General features: G+C 35.0%; 1 protein-coding gene across 3 annotated transcripts in view; it reads left to right on the top strand.

The window, feature by feature from the left end:
• Nucleotides 1-16,791, top strand: part of LOC113514719 (protein phosphatase 1 regulatory subunit 14B) — a 29,830-nt gene extending 13,039 nt beyond the window's left edge. For all 3 annotated transcript variants that reach the window (XM_052898705.1, XM_052898707.1, XM_052898708.1), the window contains 5 exons: nucleotides 10,313-10,483; nucleotides 11,432-11,557; nucleotides 12,268-12,396; nucleotides 13,346-13,387; nucleotides 14,305-16,791. In XM_052898705.1, the coding sequence (XP_052754665.1) occupies nucleotides 10,313-10,483; nucleotides 11,432-11,557; nucleotides 12,268-12,396; nucleotides 13,346-13,387; nucleotides 14,305-14,346 (510 nt within the window). In that variant the 3' untranslated portion in view covers nucleotides 14,347-16,791. The remainder of the gene's footprint in view (nucleotides 1-10,312; nucleotides 10,484-11,431; nucleotides 11,558-12,267; nucleotides 12,397-13,345; nucleotides 13,388-14,304) is intronic.
• Nucleotides 16,792-17,673: the final 882 nt, after the last annotated feature.

Raw genomic sequence — 17,673 nt, 5'->3', positions numbered from 1 at the left:
AGAAACATATTTATTACACTAGGATTCAGATACTGTTAACAAATTCGATTTTGCGTATAAATTACTTAAGTTTCAGGATTAAGCACAGCTAGCTCGCGTACGTATCACATGCAATGTTTGCAGCCATGCGTGTCGTGCTAAGCATCTGGGTCATAATAGACGTTATTACATTATATTCATTTTCTTAATACCTAACTATTTACTTCGCAACGCAAAGCAGGAGTCGTTCTAAAACGAAAATAGCTGGATGAATGTTTAATTAAATAGATAATTTTAGTGTTTACGCACGAGAATATTTTTAGAGTATATTTTCTAATCATCCGAAAATATTTATGTCTGGGAGTTGACCATTAATTTAAAGATAATCTGTTATTGTTAGAATTGTAGAATCTCAAACTATACCTAGTTCAAAATTGTTAATTCTTTCTTACCGTTTTTTTTCCTAATGAAATATATTTAGATACAAATAAAATTAAGATGTAATTCAGATAATAATTTCGTTGATATAACTAAACAAACTAACAAAATTAAAACGCTCAAACTTTGACAAGTGTTTAGAAAAAAAATTTGTAGAAACATCTCTAACAAGAACTAATTAGAACAGTCACAATATGAATAGAATAGACGTTACTATAAATACTAAATATACAAAATAGAAATGTTAAGAGTATTCGCAACGAAGTATGGTTACGTCGCAAGTATTCGTCAATTCAGTGATAGCTTACTAAGAATGCATGCATTAATGCATTAGCTCACTCGATGAGAACTTTTTAAATAATCAATCAGAAACACTAAAAATTGTTAAATTGTTATTGAAAATTAACAGATAATTGCGACGTGATACCGGTAACTAATAGTTATAATCGCTTTTAAAAGAATGCTGTTCTGCACACGAACTTTATTATAATTTTCCTCATCTTACGTTATTTGCCTATTCCAAAAGGTACTGGCGCAACGTTGTTTTACCTCTATTTCGGTAGCTGACGTGTGTTTGTTAATTTTATTAACAAATGCACGTTTGTGTGATGTGATGTGTTGCTTTCTGTTTACGATGACGACGACTGTTTAGTTGATTTCGAGCCTCTAAAGTTGCGCAGAATTCGAAATAGTCGGAGAGCGGCGACCTCCAATTTACCAGTGTGTTGGTCACATTAATTATTACAACCTTCATTTACTCTATCCCAGTTCATATCTAAAATTCCAAAACTAATTTGCGTACTTTTATGAAGTTTTGTATTTTCAAATTACACCTCAATGTTGTTTATTGTCCGGTACATCCTAAGGTTACCACGTTTAAAATACAAACGAGAAAATTTGATGGTTTGTTACACAATCTACTCTGTTATGTCCATGACACTGTTCATCTCTATAGGCTACAGTTACCAGTTTCCATCAGAAGGGCCGTTAACTTGCTTGTCATTTTATATTGCATAAAAATAATGAAAAAATAAAACATGTTTAAATAGCTGAACTGATTAAAACATTGTTACTTAAATAAATTCTCGGCTTAATAATAGGGTAGAATTAATACACTATGTCAGAACTCTATGCTTATTTTTTTTTTAACTTAGTTTGAATGAGATTTGAAATCAATTGCTTTTTGTTGACAGAAAAAAAAATATCAGATTTTTTTTTATAAATTTGCGCAATAAAATCAAAATTGTTTCCTTTTTCCACCAAAAAAAAAAAAAAAATTACACTTCGACCTTCAATTACATGTCTAGCCATCCGATGTCTAGTTTTATATATTTGTAGTCAGCCTTTTTTTTAATGGATCATAATGGATTGGCAACCCCGCCTACACTATACGCTGCTAACAGTATATGCTAGCGGGGCACCATTGAGGAATGGTAAATAAGAATAAATAGGCAGGCAGTTAGACCTTGTTTTTGTAAGAGACGCTGCTGCCCATCCCTCGACCATTAGGTTAGTCGCCTCTTACGACACCCACGGGAAATGAAGGGATGGCTTTTTCTATGCCGGGATCACAATATATAAGAAATATATAAAACTGTTACTGTTCTACCCGAATACAAAAAAGAAGTGTTACAAGTTTAACTACCATTCACAGTCATTAAAGAACTTTTCAACACTATTTCCTTTCTTTAGTATATTGTGTGTATGAAAATTGTTCAACTCTGCGGCGAATATTTCAGTAGACAGGAAAATGTACCTACGCTTTAGTCTAGACTGGTGTTTCATTTTAAATGAGAAACCTTTTATCACCGTGTGGTGTCTAGGAAATGCCACTCAGGGGAGGGAGGTCAGAATCATGGCGGGAGTCGCCTCGAGAGTCGACTGCCGGCAACGGAACAAAGGGCCTCTCACACGGAGGACACTACGGAAAGGTGTACTGTATTGTATTAGTACGACTTTAGGTTTTAAAATGAGGTAATGCGATGTTCTGAAAAAAATGTGTATATACAAATATATAGGCACTTAGCGGATAACAATAATGACTTTATTAAATGTTTCTGAATAAATTCTTTCTTTACTTAAATCAAGAATATAGAACTGTTTTTTAGGTATGAGTAATATATAATCATATATATATATATATATATATATATATATATATATATATATATTTTTAGTTACAATATCTATACATATATTGCTCCAATAATTATTATGTTAAAAATCTGTTATCCAAAAAATAATATTGGATAACAGATATATTCGAAAATAGATATTGGACGTATATGGGTGGTATTGAAATAGGTGATAATGACCTTTTTTCCTCTATCAATGTCCAGAGGAACTCAATATATAGATACCGGATCGGTATCCATATATTGAGTAATATGGATACTAAACTTTAGTTAAGTATCCATATTACGCATGCCTACTATTTACGAGTATATTAAATTAAGGTTAGGTCTCATTTATCTAAGTTACAATTTAATTGCTGGTATTTCCTTGAATTTTGCTTAGGTTAAAGTTTTTCAAAATGAGGTACGCGTATCACTTGGGGTACACTACTCAATCTTAGGGGGACGCGATAAAATTTTTATAATGGCGGCAGGCGGCGCACACGTGACTAAAAAATTAAAATTAAACAAAGCAAAATTTCTCCGAGAATTGACGCTGTTTGCGTGAAAAACCAACCATATCCACAATATTAAATTTACTAAATAAAAGAAATAACATTTATCTATTGCTCTTTTGTTGAATAAAATACTTTATTTGTTCTATCAAAAGTCTATTTTTAAGAGGTTCGACTACGACGAATCTAATTAAGATATACGTAAAGCCACAAGTTTGAGAAACCCTAGTTTAAGTGTTAAAAATATTTAATTTTCAATTAAAATTAACTTTGATTTTAATTTTATTTTTAAGTAGTGTTGATATAAGTCTAGTTCACACCATAAAGCATAAAACATTACTCATAAAACGGTTCCAAAGACAAATGAGAAAAAAAAAATATAAAAGATATCATAGGACAAAGTATTAGTGTAGCCAATTATTTAGCATAGATAAATAAAATATAATAATAATATATCTAATGTATTATAGATATTATTTTTCCGAAGTTTGGTAGAGTATTAAAGTATGAAATTCATTGAATGATTATAAAGTAGCGTAATGCTTACAGTTTCGCCAATTCACAGTTTTATGTGTCAATCGTAAGACGTTAAAGTTTTTGACCTCATTGCGTGGGATGTGGGTACAGTACAATAACGCAACAACGCGAGATTATTATGATTAACAACTAGATAAATATGTGTACATATGCATATTAATGTCGTTATAGGTAGGTATATATATTTTGAAAACATTCTTATGACACCAATGTAAGCGCGGTTCATGCAAGCATGTTCATGCAGTAACAATGGATAGACTACATAATACATGTTCAGATTGCATTATTGTGACAATTTTATTCTAGGCCGTAATGCTTGTTCTTTTGTTTATATTATACCAAGTATTATACGTGATTATACTAACATTTAATATTAATAAATTTGATGTGGGGATTGTTCAGAGCATAATGCATGCTCCTACTACCAAAATTGCTTTGTGCTTAAGTGAATTAGTAAATAGTATTGTTTAGTCATAATTATAATAGTAGATAACTTGTTTACATTTTATGGGATTGACATGTTAAAAAACAAAAATCCCAAATTAAACGTAGATTAAAAATATATATATATACCTACTAACTTTTTACCGGGAGGAGGAGGGGAGAAGGGATTGTTAGTAATGAGGATTAGTAACCCCATTGCTAGCAATATACCCTGTCAGGTCGACTTTCTCGGAGTTCCCCTAGAAACCATCGTGATTTATTTATTGTTAGATTCGTCACGGTAGGCTAACTGGTCTGCTTCATCCTCACTTATCATCTCTCCCTGATGCACCGCCAGTGTATACCGATAGCGCAGGCGGGATTACCGTTCCATTATCATTTATTAAAAAAAACCTTTTTACCCGGAAAAAGGGATTATTAGTAATGGGCTTTAATCGCCCCAATACGAGTTGGGCTTTTGGATTTTGGACTTTTATGGTCGATTTCATATGAACAAAAACACAAAATTGAGTCCGAAAATTCGGAACTTCATTTCATGGTAGACCTCTTGTTGTTGTACACCACGCAAATGTAATAAGTTGATATAAATACATACCTCATAGATGTAATATTACTAAGTTTACAAAACTCTCTGTTTGATATATCCCAAGATGTTTCTAAATTTGGCATCCAACTTAAATGATTGATCATACAAAACAGCAGAGACTTGCATATCCTTTGCCCACTATACTCTATCATCAATGACCCTTCCTCTCTCGGTTATTTGAAAGACAGGTTTCAATTCATTATGTCCAATTCGTTCCCTGTTAATGCAATAAGTCTCTGGAATAGAACACCTGTGGCTCTGCGCATGGTACCGAGTAAGCTTATATTTAAAAGGAAATTGTTGAATTAACGAATTCAGCTACCTACATATTTTATGTATTAACTATGTGTTAATTAATAGTTAAATACGTGTATCACAACATAATTACCATTGCATTAATATATTATTTTGTATATATTTATAATATTACTCGGTATATTTATTATTATGTCAATTTATAAAGTAAATTTTTTTGTGTAATGTATTTCGCCACTACTGCCCTCAAACGCTTTCTTTTTTACCTAATATGTAGTCAGCTAATAGAGAATATAATACGACATTAGGTTTTTGTAAATTTTATTGTGCAATAAAAAATAAATAAATATGTCTCAATACCCGACTAGTACAAAAAACATGAAAAGTAACTCTCATTATACTGGGGGGAAAGGGGTCGACCTCCACGCGGATCCCCCTGGAAACCATCGTGGTTAATTCTAGTGGCATTCGTCGCGATTGGCTAACTGACCTGCTTTCATCGTCACCTATCATCCCTTACTAATGCCCTGCCAGCGTATACCTATAGCGCAGGCGGGGTTACCGTTGCATTATCACCTATAAAAAAACTCAGCTTATATTAAGCTGTACGTAACTATCACTGCTGCACATAGGTCTCCACTTATTCGAGGGTTTACGTACGTAATTATGTTATCTTGTAATGAAAGCATTCAATTATTTAATTTCTTGATTACATTTTCGTACAATTTGAATAATAGTGACGTGTTTATACGAGTAGATTAAGTATTACGGTGGGTGGGCAGGAATCACGGTCGGTTGTGTACGATTGCTATCACACGGCTTGGAGGCAACCGCCGCGTCGCGCTTCGCCACCGCCACCGCCGGCGCGCACCACGCACGGACGAACGACCCCGCGTCGTCGCACTATCAAGACTAAGAATATTGCGCCATACTCATCATATTCATAAAAAAAATATATAGTGATTCCATAAGAAGAGTTTAGTTTTTAATATTGTACAAGCAACAATGGCGGATTTTACACATTTGCTCTTAGCCAGCTATTAAAATTTCACAATCGTCTTAATTCTATGTACATTTGGTGGACTTAAGATTGGACGGTGTTCTCTACCACTAAACCATTGGCTAAACAGAGAAATAAGTAGGAGGTGCATTATTGAATTAAGGAAATATAAAATAATATATTCATATATAATTCTATGTATTATAAACATATAATTAGACTAGTATAAAACATGCATATGATACATTAAATAAATAAATGCATAAATAAATAAATAAATACTATAACAAATAATTAACTGTATTAGAAGAGCAAATGAAACAATCTACATATGATTCAAACAAAGTAACCAAATTTGCCGCCCCTAAAATCTGCCGCCCGAAGCTTCAGCCTACTCAGCTTGTTGATAAATCCACCACTGACAAGCAGACAATTTTCTGAGATAAAACTTTATTGTAATCTATTTAGAGTTCAATCTATTGCAACCACGTTAGCATGTTTTGTCGAAGATAATTCGTTTTTTATATATTAAAATCGCAAATCAAAGTGCATACTATGACATGTTTTTTGAAATTTTGGAGCCAAACGAAACAAAAATGTTATATGAAAATTACATAACACATACCTTTTAAAAGTATTAAAAATGTTAAAATATCGTTCTTTTGGACTATTATAGTAGGATTTATGACGAATAAACTGATAAGCTCCATTTACTGGGCCTATTTTGGTATGAACGAAACACGAAATTGAGTCCGAAAATTCGGCATTTCATTTCATGGTAGACGCCCTGTTTTAAGCAGTTTATCCATCATACCCAGTCGGCGACGGATTTACCAGTAGGCAGCATAGGCTGGAGTCTAGGGCGGCAGATTTTAGGGGCGGCAAATTCGAGGTCAAAAGTTACAGTTTCATTGAAAACAAAAAAAAATTAATTAATATGATTGCGAGCTAAACTATCGAAATGTAAAGATTAGAAGGCGGCAAATTTTAAATAGTCTATTAGAAGCAAATATTTAGATTCGCCGCTAGACTACATCCAGTTTTTAGGTAGGCAACGTAAATAATGCAAAACGGCTATGGGCTGCGGTGACCGCTTGTTTTTAATAAATGTTTTTTTTTTATGAACGGTCATAAACATGATTTATATCAATCCGTAACTGTATCTTTTACGTTTTTAGACATCGTCATGAATGTAATCAATTTGAAACCTAATTGCATTTTTTTAATGGGTAATAATGGAATGGTAACTCCACCCGCGCTATTGGTAAACACCGGCGGGGCACCAGTGAAATATGATAGGTGAAGATGAAGCAGGTCGTTAGCCCATCGTGACGAAATCAACAAGAATTGTTCACGATGGTTTCCAGGGGGAACTTCCCTATGGTTGACTGGGAGAGAATGCTTTTAACATTAAGTCCGCCATGTACACATATAATGAATAAATAAATAAACCACGTGGAGGTCGACTTAATAGGACATATTACTACCAATGGGGCTGTCAAACTTCATTACTAACAATCCCTTTCCACCCAAACTAATTGCATATTATGATTGTGCATATAACATCAGAATTACTGTTGATAATTTTTATGCTCTAAATGTTAAAAGGCTCATGCAATCCGATGGACGATTAGTCATAGTGGCATGGGCATAATTATGGTGACACTATTTTTCTGTCATTGCATGCGATTTTTTAGCATAAATACACTCGTAGTGTAAAGTTATATATAAACGGTATAGAATGAGCCACCCTTTCCTTTCCTGTGGTTGTCATAAGAGACAATTAAAGGAATTTTATGGTCGAAGGATAGTCAGTAGCATCCCTCTTAAAACGTCACCAAAGCCTAACTGCAAAGCATGGCAACTGGTATTTTCCTCCAGAGGGGGAGGCCTATGTCAAGCAGTGGACGGTTAACTATAATATATATGTACATATATATATATATATATATATATATATATATATATATATATATATATATTATATATATTTGTCCACATACAGGTGGACAACAGCGTCCATTTTAAAACATCACTAAAGGTTAACTGCGGTATCCTACTTGCTTGCCAAACGTAGAAACTACTGGCAAAGCTCCCCTTATGAGGGAGGCTTATGTCCAGCAGTGGACAGTCAACGGCTGATATGGTATAGTATAGATACTATTCCTTGTACTTGTACGAGTAGTATAGGAATTATAATCCCAGATAGTTTATTTCAACCGGCGTTTCTTATAATCTATTGTGGTGACGGTGTAACACGTTCCGCCGGGGGGGGGGGGGGGGGAAGGGATTGTTAGTAATGGGGTCTGACGCATTGCTAGCAATACACCCTATCGGGTCCACCTCCACGCGATTCCCCCTGGAAACTATCGTGGTTAGTTCTAGATCACGATGGGCAAACTGACCTGCTTTCATCGTCACCTATTATCCCTCCCTGGTGTCTCGCCAGCGTATACCGATAGCGCAGGCGAGTTTACCACACCATTATCATCCATTAAAAAATAACACGTTCCGCCGAGAATATTTAAATTTAACATAGCAAACGGCGAGTCACTGCCGTCTCACGGATTAATTATTTTGCTATGTTTTTTTTTTTACTATTATAATTACTTATTACTGAAGAGAAGGAAATTTAAATATACTTCATACTCAATTTAATTCAAATTGGTCGGTATAAAATTCTAATAACTTAAGACAGACTTATTTTTGAATAGGTGTAACACACGGTTCCCGTAGTTCACGGATCTATATATTATTATATTTTAACCGACTTAAAAAAGAAAAAGGTCTTCAATTAAGTTATATTTTTTTAGTAGTTTAATTTTTAGATCAAATTAAACTGGTGTTGTAACAAATGATATTGCTTTTTTTTTGAGAGACACACTAATTATTTAGATACTCGAATAAATATTCATCAATGGCTTATTTAAATTTATTTTTCAGGGAGGCATAGTACTTTGAAAGAAGCACATTATGTTCTCAGACAGTCAGCTATAGAATCATAAAAGATGACGATTTGAAAGAATCTATTCTATTTGAATAAAAAATATTATTTATTTAACAAGTTTTTTCGCATGATAATTCTGGGGTAGCCACGGCCAACTTGCATCTTCTCCGCTTTTTAAATACGTCTGTGGTTTTTTTTTTCAATCGTTTTTAAAATAAGAAGGTTGAGAACCTTCTTATTGGGTTGTATTTTTTTTTTTATATTTATTACCTCATAACTACATTAGTTGTAAATCAATTTGGATTTTTTCTAAACGGTTCTACTTACAGATTGGTCTCATAGAAATTTAATCAAAATCGATTTAGTACTTTAGTTTTTAAATCAAAATTTTTTTGTGGAATCAAATTTTATTATAATTTAGTTTGTTTCTGGTCTCTAATCAAATGCACTGTTCTTTTTTTTCTTGTTTGTTCTTAATAATAACTTTAAATTATCGCGGCTTTGATTTACCTGGTATTTTTGCTCGTTTTTGTAATATAATATGACTTTTTCAATTATACAAACATCGTATTATTAAGTTTTATATACTACATAAAGAAAGTCGGCGGCGCTGTTAATATGGCCCCATCCGCGCCGTCATCTGTTTAATGGGATATGATTACGTAGATCTTTGTTTGTTTGGCTTCAGGTACGGGCTTTAGTACGGTTGGTTATTTTATTTTCTCGTTGTAAATTTTATTACTATTTAGTAGACGTGGGTTATAACAGGACAAACATAATATCTGTTATTACTGTTACAACAATCTGTTATCATCAAATACTTGTGATTTATATCTGTTATGATTAATACGCCTCACTCCTACTATTTAGAGACTTATTTCAATAAGTTTTTAATGTTAATATATTTTTTCTCAAACATGCTTGGAAATGTGAGCATTATTTTGACAATCTTCTTCGAGATAAATAAAAATTGAAGTACTGGCCAGACACATGCGGGCAGCGGCCGGCAAAAGTTGTATGAATATCTATATCTGTCGTGTATTGCGGCCAGATAAATTACTATGTAAACTCATATCTATCCTGTAATTTAAAAATGGAATGACCTTTTATTTCGAAACATGGCTACCAAGGAGGTAACTAATAAAAGGTTTTATTTAAATTTCGAACTGGCTTGCAAATAGAAAGCTGCTTATTGAAAAAAAAACAAAGGAAAGACGTGAAAAATTATTATTGTTCGTTATTCGTCATTGAACTTAAAAAATAAAATTGTATTTTGATTTCCGCGCATTGTTTGAGAAAAGTACTATACAAGCCTTGGCCACAACTAGGCATTGATGGACTCACGTATGTGTGCCTCGGCTACGCCTCGGCCCACATTTGCACGTTCATCCATCAATGAGTATAAAGTATAAAGTATTATATTAGTGACAGGACTACTAGTCCCTATTATTATTATTATTATTGCTCTCTATAACAATGTGTTGTTTTATGCTGCAGAGCCGCGGCGGCGCCGGCGCAGCAGCGTGCGGCATGGAGTGCGGCGTGGCGGCTGCGGCGGGGGCGTATCCCCCCGCGCACCCCGCACACCAGCCACACCCCGCGCTCTCGCCCACCGAACGCTCGCCCGCCAAGTCCGGCCTTCACGTCAACTTCAGCGATAAGGGCGAGGTCAGTTGATCCCTAAGTTGACCCAACGCATGACCTCACATTTAACTTTCATTGTTAATTCACATGAGAGTAGGCATTATAGTATATTTAGCCATCACAATTCAATGTGACCTGTTTTATTTTTATCATGCAGTCTGTAGATACTCGAAACTTTATTATGATTGTTACTCTAGTTTTGCTGCTAGTAAATATGTAATGTACAAAAAAATCAGGTACATGGTTTGAGATATTTATTTCTCAAATGAATACAAGTAAATTTTTTTTTATGCTACTTAGAATGGCAAACAAGCTTACGGTCCACCTGGTGGAAAGTGGTAACCGTCACCTATAGACATGAGCAGTACCATGGACATAACAGAGTTATACTGTTTCGCCCATGATATCCCCCATGCGTTGCCGTTCCTAAGGACTCAGGTGTTATACCTCTGTACCCAGTAAATTCACGCCATATCCCACCCTTCAAACCGAAACACAGCCATGCAAACACAGCTGCTTCACAGTTGAAACACATATTTACTTAAATGAGATTATAGTTAATTATAACTAATAATATTGTCATTTTGTAGCCGGGGGCATACAATTGGCAGTGTACAAAATATTCTGATAAAAATTGGCGGTATGCGCATGAAACAGACAAATAAGTGACTTATTACACACCGTCAGTCGTTTGAATTTATAGCAATTTAATTCCTGTTTTTATTTCCTGTAAAATTATGTACACGTTTTTCCTTTTGTGATTCCCAATCTGTTAAAAGCAAAATAAGTAGGTAGGTATTTAGTCTAAGTTCTGTGTTTCTGCTTTTTTTTTTGTTACTAGCAAGAATGGCAAAAAGTGAGATAAGCAAATTAGTGGAAAGCCTAGTTGGAACCATAGAAAGTATATTTACATTAGACTATTTCAGATAATAAATAGTAGTTTGTAATTTATTACAAATAAAAAAATTCCAGGTGAAGGAGCGCCGTGAGAAATTCCTTACTGCCAAATATGGCAGCCACCAGATGGCGCTAATCCGCAAGAGGCTTGCCGTAGAAATGTGGCTTTACGACGAGCTACAGAAACTCTACGAAATTCCGGTGAGTAGTGAAGTGGATGATATAGGAATGGTAACCTCGCCTGCGCTAACGGTATACGCTGGCGAGGCACCAATGATGGGTGATAGGTGGGAATAAAATGGTGAGTCAGTTAGCCCACCGTGATGAATACACTCAGAAATCAGCACGATGGTTTCCAGGGGAAACCACGTTTTTTTTTTATACAACACAGAATGACAAACAAGCTGACGGCCTCCTGATGGAAAGTGGTAACCGTCGTCTATAGACATGAGCAGTACCATGGACCTAACAGAGTATACTGTTTCGCCCATAATACCCCCCATGCATTGCCATTCCTGAGGATTCGGGTGTTATTCCTCTGTACCCAGTAAATTCACGCCATATCCCACCCTTCAATCCGAAACACAGTCATGCAAACACAACTGTTTCACGATTGAAACACGAATGGGACAGAGGTACACAAGCAATCGACTTTTGTACAAAGTCGACCTGGCAGAGTATATTACTAGTAATGGGACTAGTTGTCCGCATTACTAACAACCTCTCTTTGGCTGTTTTTTGCCGACCACTGACCAAATATTTTGTTCTTAGCCACTGGCCTAAGATATATTTAATGTCACTCATTGTCTATGACTAATAAGGCTAGTTTACATTAATGTACTATAATCCTAGTCTACACTACGTGCTACTTAATTAGACTCATGAGAAAATGGTGCTATTTGATGTTTCAGAAAGAGAGCAGCGGCGGTGGAGGCGGCGGCGGCGGCGGAGGGGGTGGGAGCAACTCGCAAGAGGTGGAGGTCGACATAGACGAGCTGCTCGACATGGACAGCGACGATCACCGTCGGCGGCACCTTACCGTAACTGTCTTTTTTATATTTTATTAGTATACTAACTGCAGAGACTCTAACAAAAAAGTCATTTACTCAAATAGGAAAACAACGCGGTTCTCTTTGGAAACCATTTTGATTATTTCTTTATGAATTCGTCATTATAGGCCAACTGACCTGTTTCATCCTCATCTATCTCATCTCTCACTGGTATCCCACCGTATATTGATGGTGCAGGCGGAGTTACCATTCCATTATCACCTATTAAATAAAATAGGAAGACGGGGGGCGGGAGGATTTTTAGTAATGGGGTCTAAATGACCTCTATAACCAGTAATATTTATGAGCAGGTCCACTCTCGAATCTAATATCAATGTCATTCCAATTTATTGTCAATGACAATTGTGTACCGCACTCATGAAACAACAATTAGGAATTACGTTAGAATTGGGATCGGTTTGCTATCTGATCAATATGGAACTATTAGGTAGCAAATATTGCTTTTCGAGAGTGCGGAATGTCTTAATTCCAAAATCGATATTACAATTTATTTCAAGAGTAGCCACAGAATTCAACCTTGTGTTTATTTGTTGTCAAATTTGTCACGACTAATTGGGGGCTATTAATGGGTTAACTTCTGAGCTGCTTTCTTTTTCACCTATCATCTCTCACTGGTGCCCCCGTCAGCGTATAGGTACTGAGAGCGGAGGCAGGTTGAACATTTCATCTTCACCTATTAAAAAGAAATAGGGAAAGGTTGTAAGTTACTGATACTTGATTTCGGGGTCTCTGCGCAGGCGAGCAACATTTTATCTGTGGTCTATATAAACCGCGTATTTCTTTAGACACCTAAGTAACATCTAGGATGAGGATTGCACTTGTCTCCGAAATCCTTTCAAACAGCGAATAATCCTATAATTATAGTTAAGTATAACAAACTTATTTAACATATTCTATTATCATTGTTTCTTTGTTACAGACATTATTAGCGGATGCCAAAAAACCACAAAAGGATGTACATGTAAGTATTGTAACTAACCATGACAAATAAAGATTGTTCAATTCAAAAAGCTACTTCAGTTGTGACAAAACCAGTTATTTTGTTCTAAAAACTAAACTAAAAACTTGAACCGATTGGTATAAAAATTCTATGCGACCAATCAGTTAGCATGTCCTTTCAGATAAAAAAGAATTTTCGAATTCGGTTTACAAATGACGGAGTTATAGTATATAGTTCTTCTCCTTCTTGAACTAGGTTGAATTTGCACGCTGTATGACTTTAGCGACACATGTGCACTCTTAGACATAAATAAAACATCCTTGCATGCCATATTTTACGCAATTAAATATTCATTATTATTATTATTATTCAATTACCTAAAACATGCACAAGGTGAAAACCAAATTGTAAGCATGAAAAGAATGTTCTACTAGAGAAACAACATGTTCACCAGAAAAAATATGGATCCAAAAGCGACCAAATCTTTAAGCTTCCCATACTAATACGGCGCTTTCGTTTTCTTATAGACTCTTTGTTTTGAGTACCGTTTACAATTTCTACTACAGCCTGTAGATAGACATAGAAAAAGTCAGTCAATGTTCATCAGATTGTTTGATAACCTTTGTATCGGGCATGGTACTTCGTGTAAAAGAAGTATTGCATTTTTGATTTCCAGTCAAGTTATTTAGGCTTTTCTAAATGAACTCAGATCTGAGTGTTACGATGAGATGATCATTGCCTAGTTTCTCATATATCATGGCACTTATTTGTTTAAGCAGATTCTTTTTAAGTCTGCGCAAACAAAAGACCATTTAATTGCAATTTGCATTCTACAAAATACACTAAACACAAGAGAAAATTCTGTCCTTCGCGACAATTTGTCGTTCGTATGCTCAGGCTTTACGAACACAGCTAAATTTAATGTCTCTCTGTTACAGAAATTCATCAACGAACTTTTAGACAAAGCGAAAACTCTGTAGATTAATAAAAGGAATCTTCATGCGGAACTTCTGCGAGCTGTGAAGCTGGACGCGACAGCCATGGAGTCGCGGCTCCTCATTAGTTGTAGGCAATATACATAAGTGATTAATAGGTCGCGTGTGACCATTGGTCGTGTGACGAAACCGAATGATAATTGTTAGGTCTTTCTGTTCCTCACGGTACTCTGTGCGCACGCAAGTTGTGATATACGTATGTATGTCTGTTTTGCGAACATGTCGAATGAGCTGCTTGCTTGTATTGGTGACCAATAAATGACGTGATACTGCCGCGTTTAAGACTCGTTGAAATCGGCTTCGAAGTACACTGTACGGATAACATATTGAGCTTTCAATGAGTTTCATTATCTGCTTGTATTATTTGTATAATTAGTCAGATGTCAATATGTAGCTCACTTCGGGTTTTGTTTATCCGAGGTTAGGTTAGATTGGCAACTAAGACTTGAAGATCGAATAGCCAGGCCAAGATGGACCTTCGATCTTTGAACACATACATCTAGATGTACCCGTAATCGTAGTCCGATCTCGAGGCCACGTCATATTTAATAAAATAGTGGTAAGTATCTAATTCGAGAAGTTCTAGTAAACGGTGCGCGCCGCAATTATTTAGCGACGCGAATACGATAGGCAATTAAGATTTTTAACTTTGCGATGTATTGGTAATAGTTTCTAGTATTAATATTGATATACAACGTGTATATAAGGACAGTGTTGACACGAACGAAATTTATAATTGAGAAAGGTGAACCATCACTTGTTCTTACTTCGCAAGGCATTATATAGACTTATGTGGTAATAAATATACGTATATAGTAAAGTTTAAGTAGTAAATTAATGATTAATACCGAAATAAATATAGGAACGCGCAATAAACATATCATGCCGACGTGATGGAGTGCCGTATAGGTCTTGTGTCGTGTGGTCGAGGCAGTGGATGAATATAAAAATGGCATCCGATTTCTTCGAGCTGCTGCATTGGTTTAATTTGTACCTACTCCACGTACAGTACATAACTACGTATTAGATCTGTAGCCCGACTCCCATAACCATTTTTTTCACGCTCATTCTCGAACGCTGTCCATTGAATTATGTACTCAAAGACGCCGATAATTATAAAGAAGTACGATTGAAATTCTAATCGTGTTTTTTCGTTCTTATTAGATCCGATTTAGTCCATGTTCTATTGAAACGCGTCCAGGTTAATATTATACACCATCTTTAGATAGAACTTCAATTGGACGTCTTCTCAACTTAATATTTTGTTTATACGGGAATCGGATTAGTGACGGCAGTGTGTGTACACAAACTAAACCAGGGGGTCTACCATAAAATGAAATTCCGAATTTTCGGACTCCATTTCGTGTTTTTGTTCATACCGAAATCGGCCCAGTAAATGGAGCTTTTATTTTTCGATAAAAGTCAAAAGGAACAATATTTTAACATTTTTAAACAGCATGTATTATGTAATTTTAACATCTAATTTGTATTTCGTTCGGCCGCGAAATTTCGGAAACATTTCATGGTAAACCCATAGATGCGTCTGTTGCATATTAAATTGGTAAAAATAAAAGGCCTCGTTCCATGATTTCGTGCTGGTTGGCTGGCACGCAGTTTGTTAGTTCTACTGTAACTTACAGTCTGTAAGTTACATCTGTGTGTTAGACGTAAGGTTAACTTACAATAAATTGTTAAATGGCTTGTATAGTAGTTAATCAACCGTAATTGTAACGCTGTTTGAATTAGGTACATTTTTGGCGCGAAATAAGCGTCGCAGCAGTGATGTCGGCTGCGTTATACTATATCTTGTATCGGTTATACTTGTATATTTTTGATACGAGTACTTTTAATTTTTTTAATTGATTAGATAGTTTCGAATAAACTCGAACAAAGTAATTATTCAGTGTACCAAGGTGAATTAATCGCATTATCTTTCTACTAAAAAATAAGATGTCATTCTTTGGTCAAAAATAAGGTTTTATACTGCCGGGGTATTGAACCTAATTTCAAAATAATGATTGTTACAATATAAGAATAAACATTATGATTATGTTTATATGTTTACACAAAAGTTGGATAAACGATAAATTTAATAGTTATTACTTCATGTGACATTTGACAATTTGCCTAAAGTAATGGCCGGTCGCATTGCTAAGAATATAAAAAAAAATCTACGTTTAAATTTAAATTTTTGAATGTAGGTATATCATAATGTAAATAGTCGTACAATCACTGCTGTGCAATTACCTATTCAATTGCTACTTATATAATATGTACCTAATTATTATTACAGCCTATGTCTTATTAAATTAGATTACTGTGTAAGAATGGCCATTAACTTTTAATAAACAATTCGAGATGGAACTCGACGAATATCTACCACTGTCGGCTGTTGAAGGCATTTTTATAATAAACAATTTTACTTAAAAAGTGAGATTTTTATTTACCTGTTTTTATTATTTAATGGTTAAGGAATGGACAACAGCGTTCTCTTATAACATCGCCAAAGCCTAACTGCGGTTGCCAACTCGCCTGCCAAGCATGGCAACTAGTGGAAAAGCTCCCCTTATGGGAAAGTCTATGTTCAGCAGTGGACAATTAATGGCTGATATGATGAAAAAATGAAATATATTTACCAGAAACAATATAGAGCAAAAGTTGCATCTGTCAAGTTTACAAGATCAAGATGTAAAGATGATATTTGATGGTGATGATGATGATTACTCAAGTGCGACTAAACATGGAGCCGATTCTGGGATGCCATTTAAAATGGTAAATAATCTGACGGCCCACCTGATGGAAGTGGTAACCGTCGCCTATAGACATGAGCGGTACCATGAACATAACAGAGTATACTGTTTCTCATCTGTACCCTTCACTGGTGCTCCGCCAGCGTATCCCCTTAGCGCAGGCAGGGTTACCATACCATTTTCACCCATAAAAAAAACCCTTCAAACCAAAATACAGTCACGCAAACACAACTGCTTTACGGTTAGAACACGAATGGGAAGAGGTACCCAAGTAAGCGACTTTAGATACATGTAGACCTATTTTATAAAGGTATAAATATTTTTTTATTTCAAAACGATATTTTCATAGATTATATATAAATAAAACATCGAGCTTTAGAAACGGGTCAACTTTTTGTCAGTTAATTGTCAAATAAGCTGACTCGTTTTTTTTTTTTTTTTTTTTTTTTTTTTCTTCTTTTGTGGCGTTCACCCCGATTAATTGTCAAATTAGCCGACTCGTTTTTTTTTATTAGTGTTCTATACTTAAGCATAAAATATATCTTGACGTATTATTTAATAA

The sequence above is a fragment of the Galleria mellonella genome, unplaced genomic scaffold, assembly GCF_026898425.1.
Source record: "Galleria mellonella isolate WM207_F2 unplaced genomic scaffold, CSIRO_AGI_GalMel_v1 utg537, whole genome shotgun sequence".
Lineage (NCBI taxonomy): Eukaryota > Metazoa > Arthropoda > Insecta > Lepidoptera > Pyralidae > Galleria > Galleria mellonella.
This window is presented reverse-complemented; position numbering and strand designations above follow the sequence as displayed.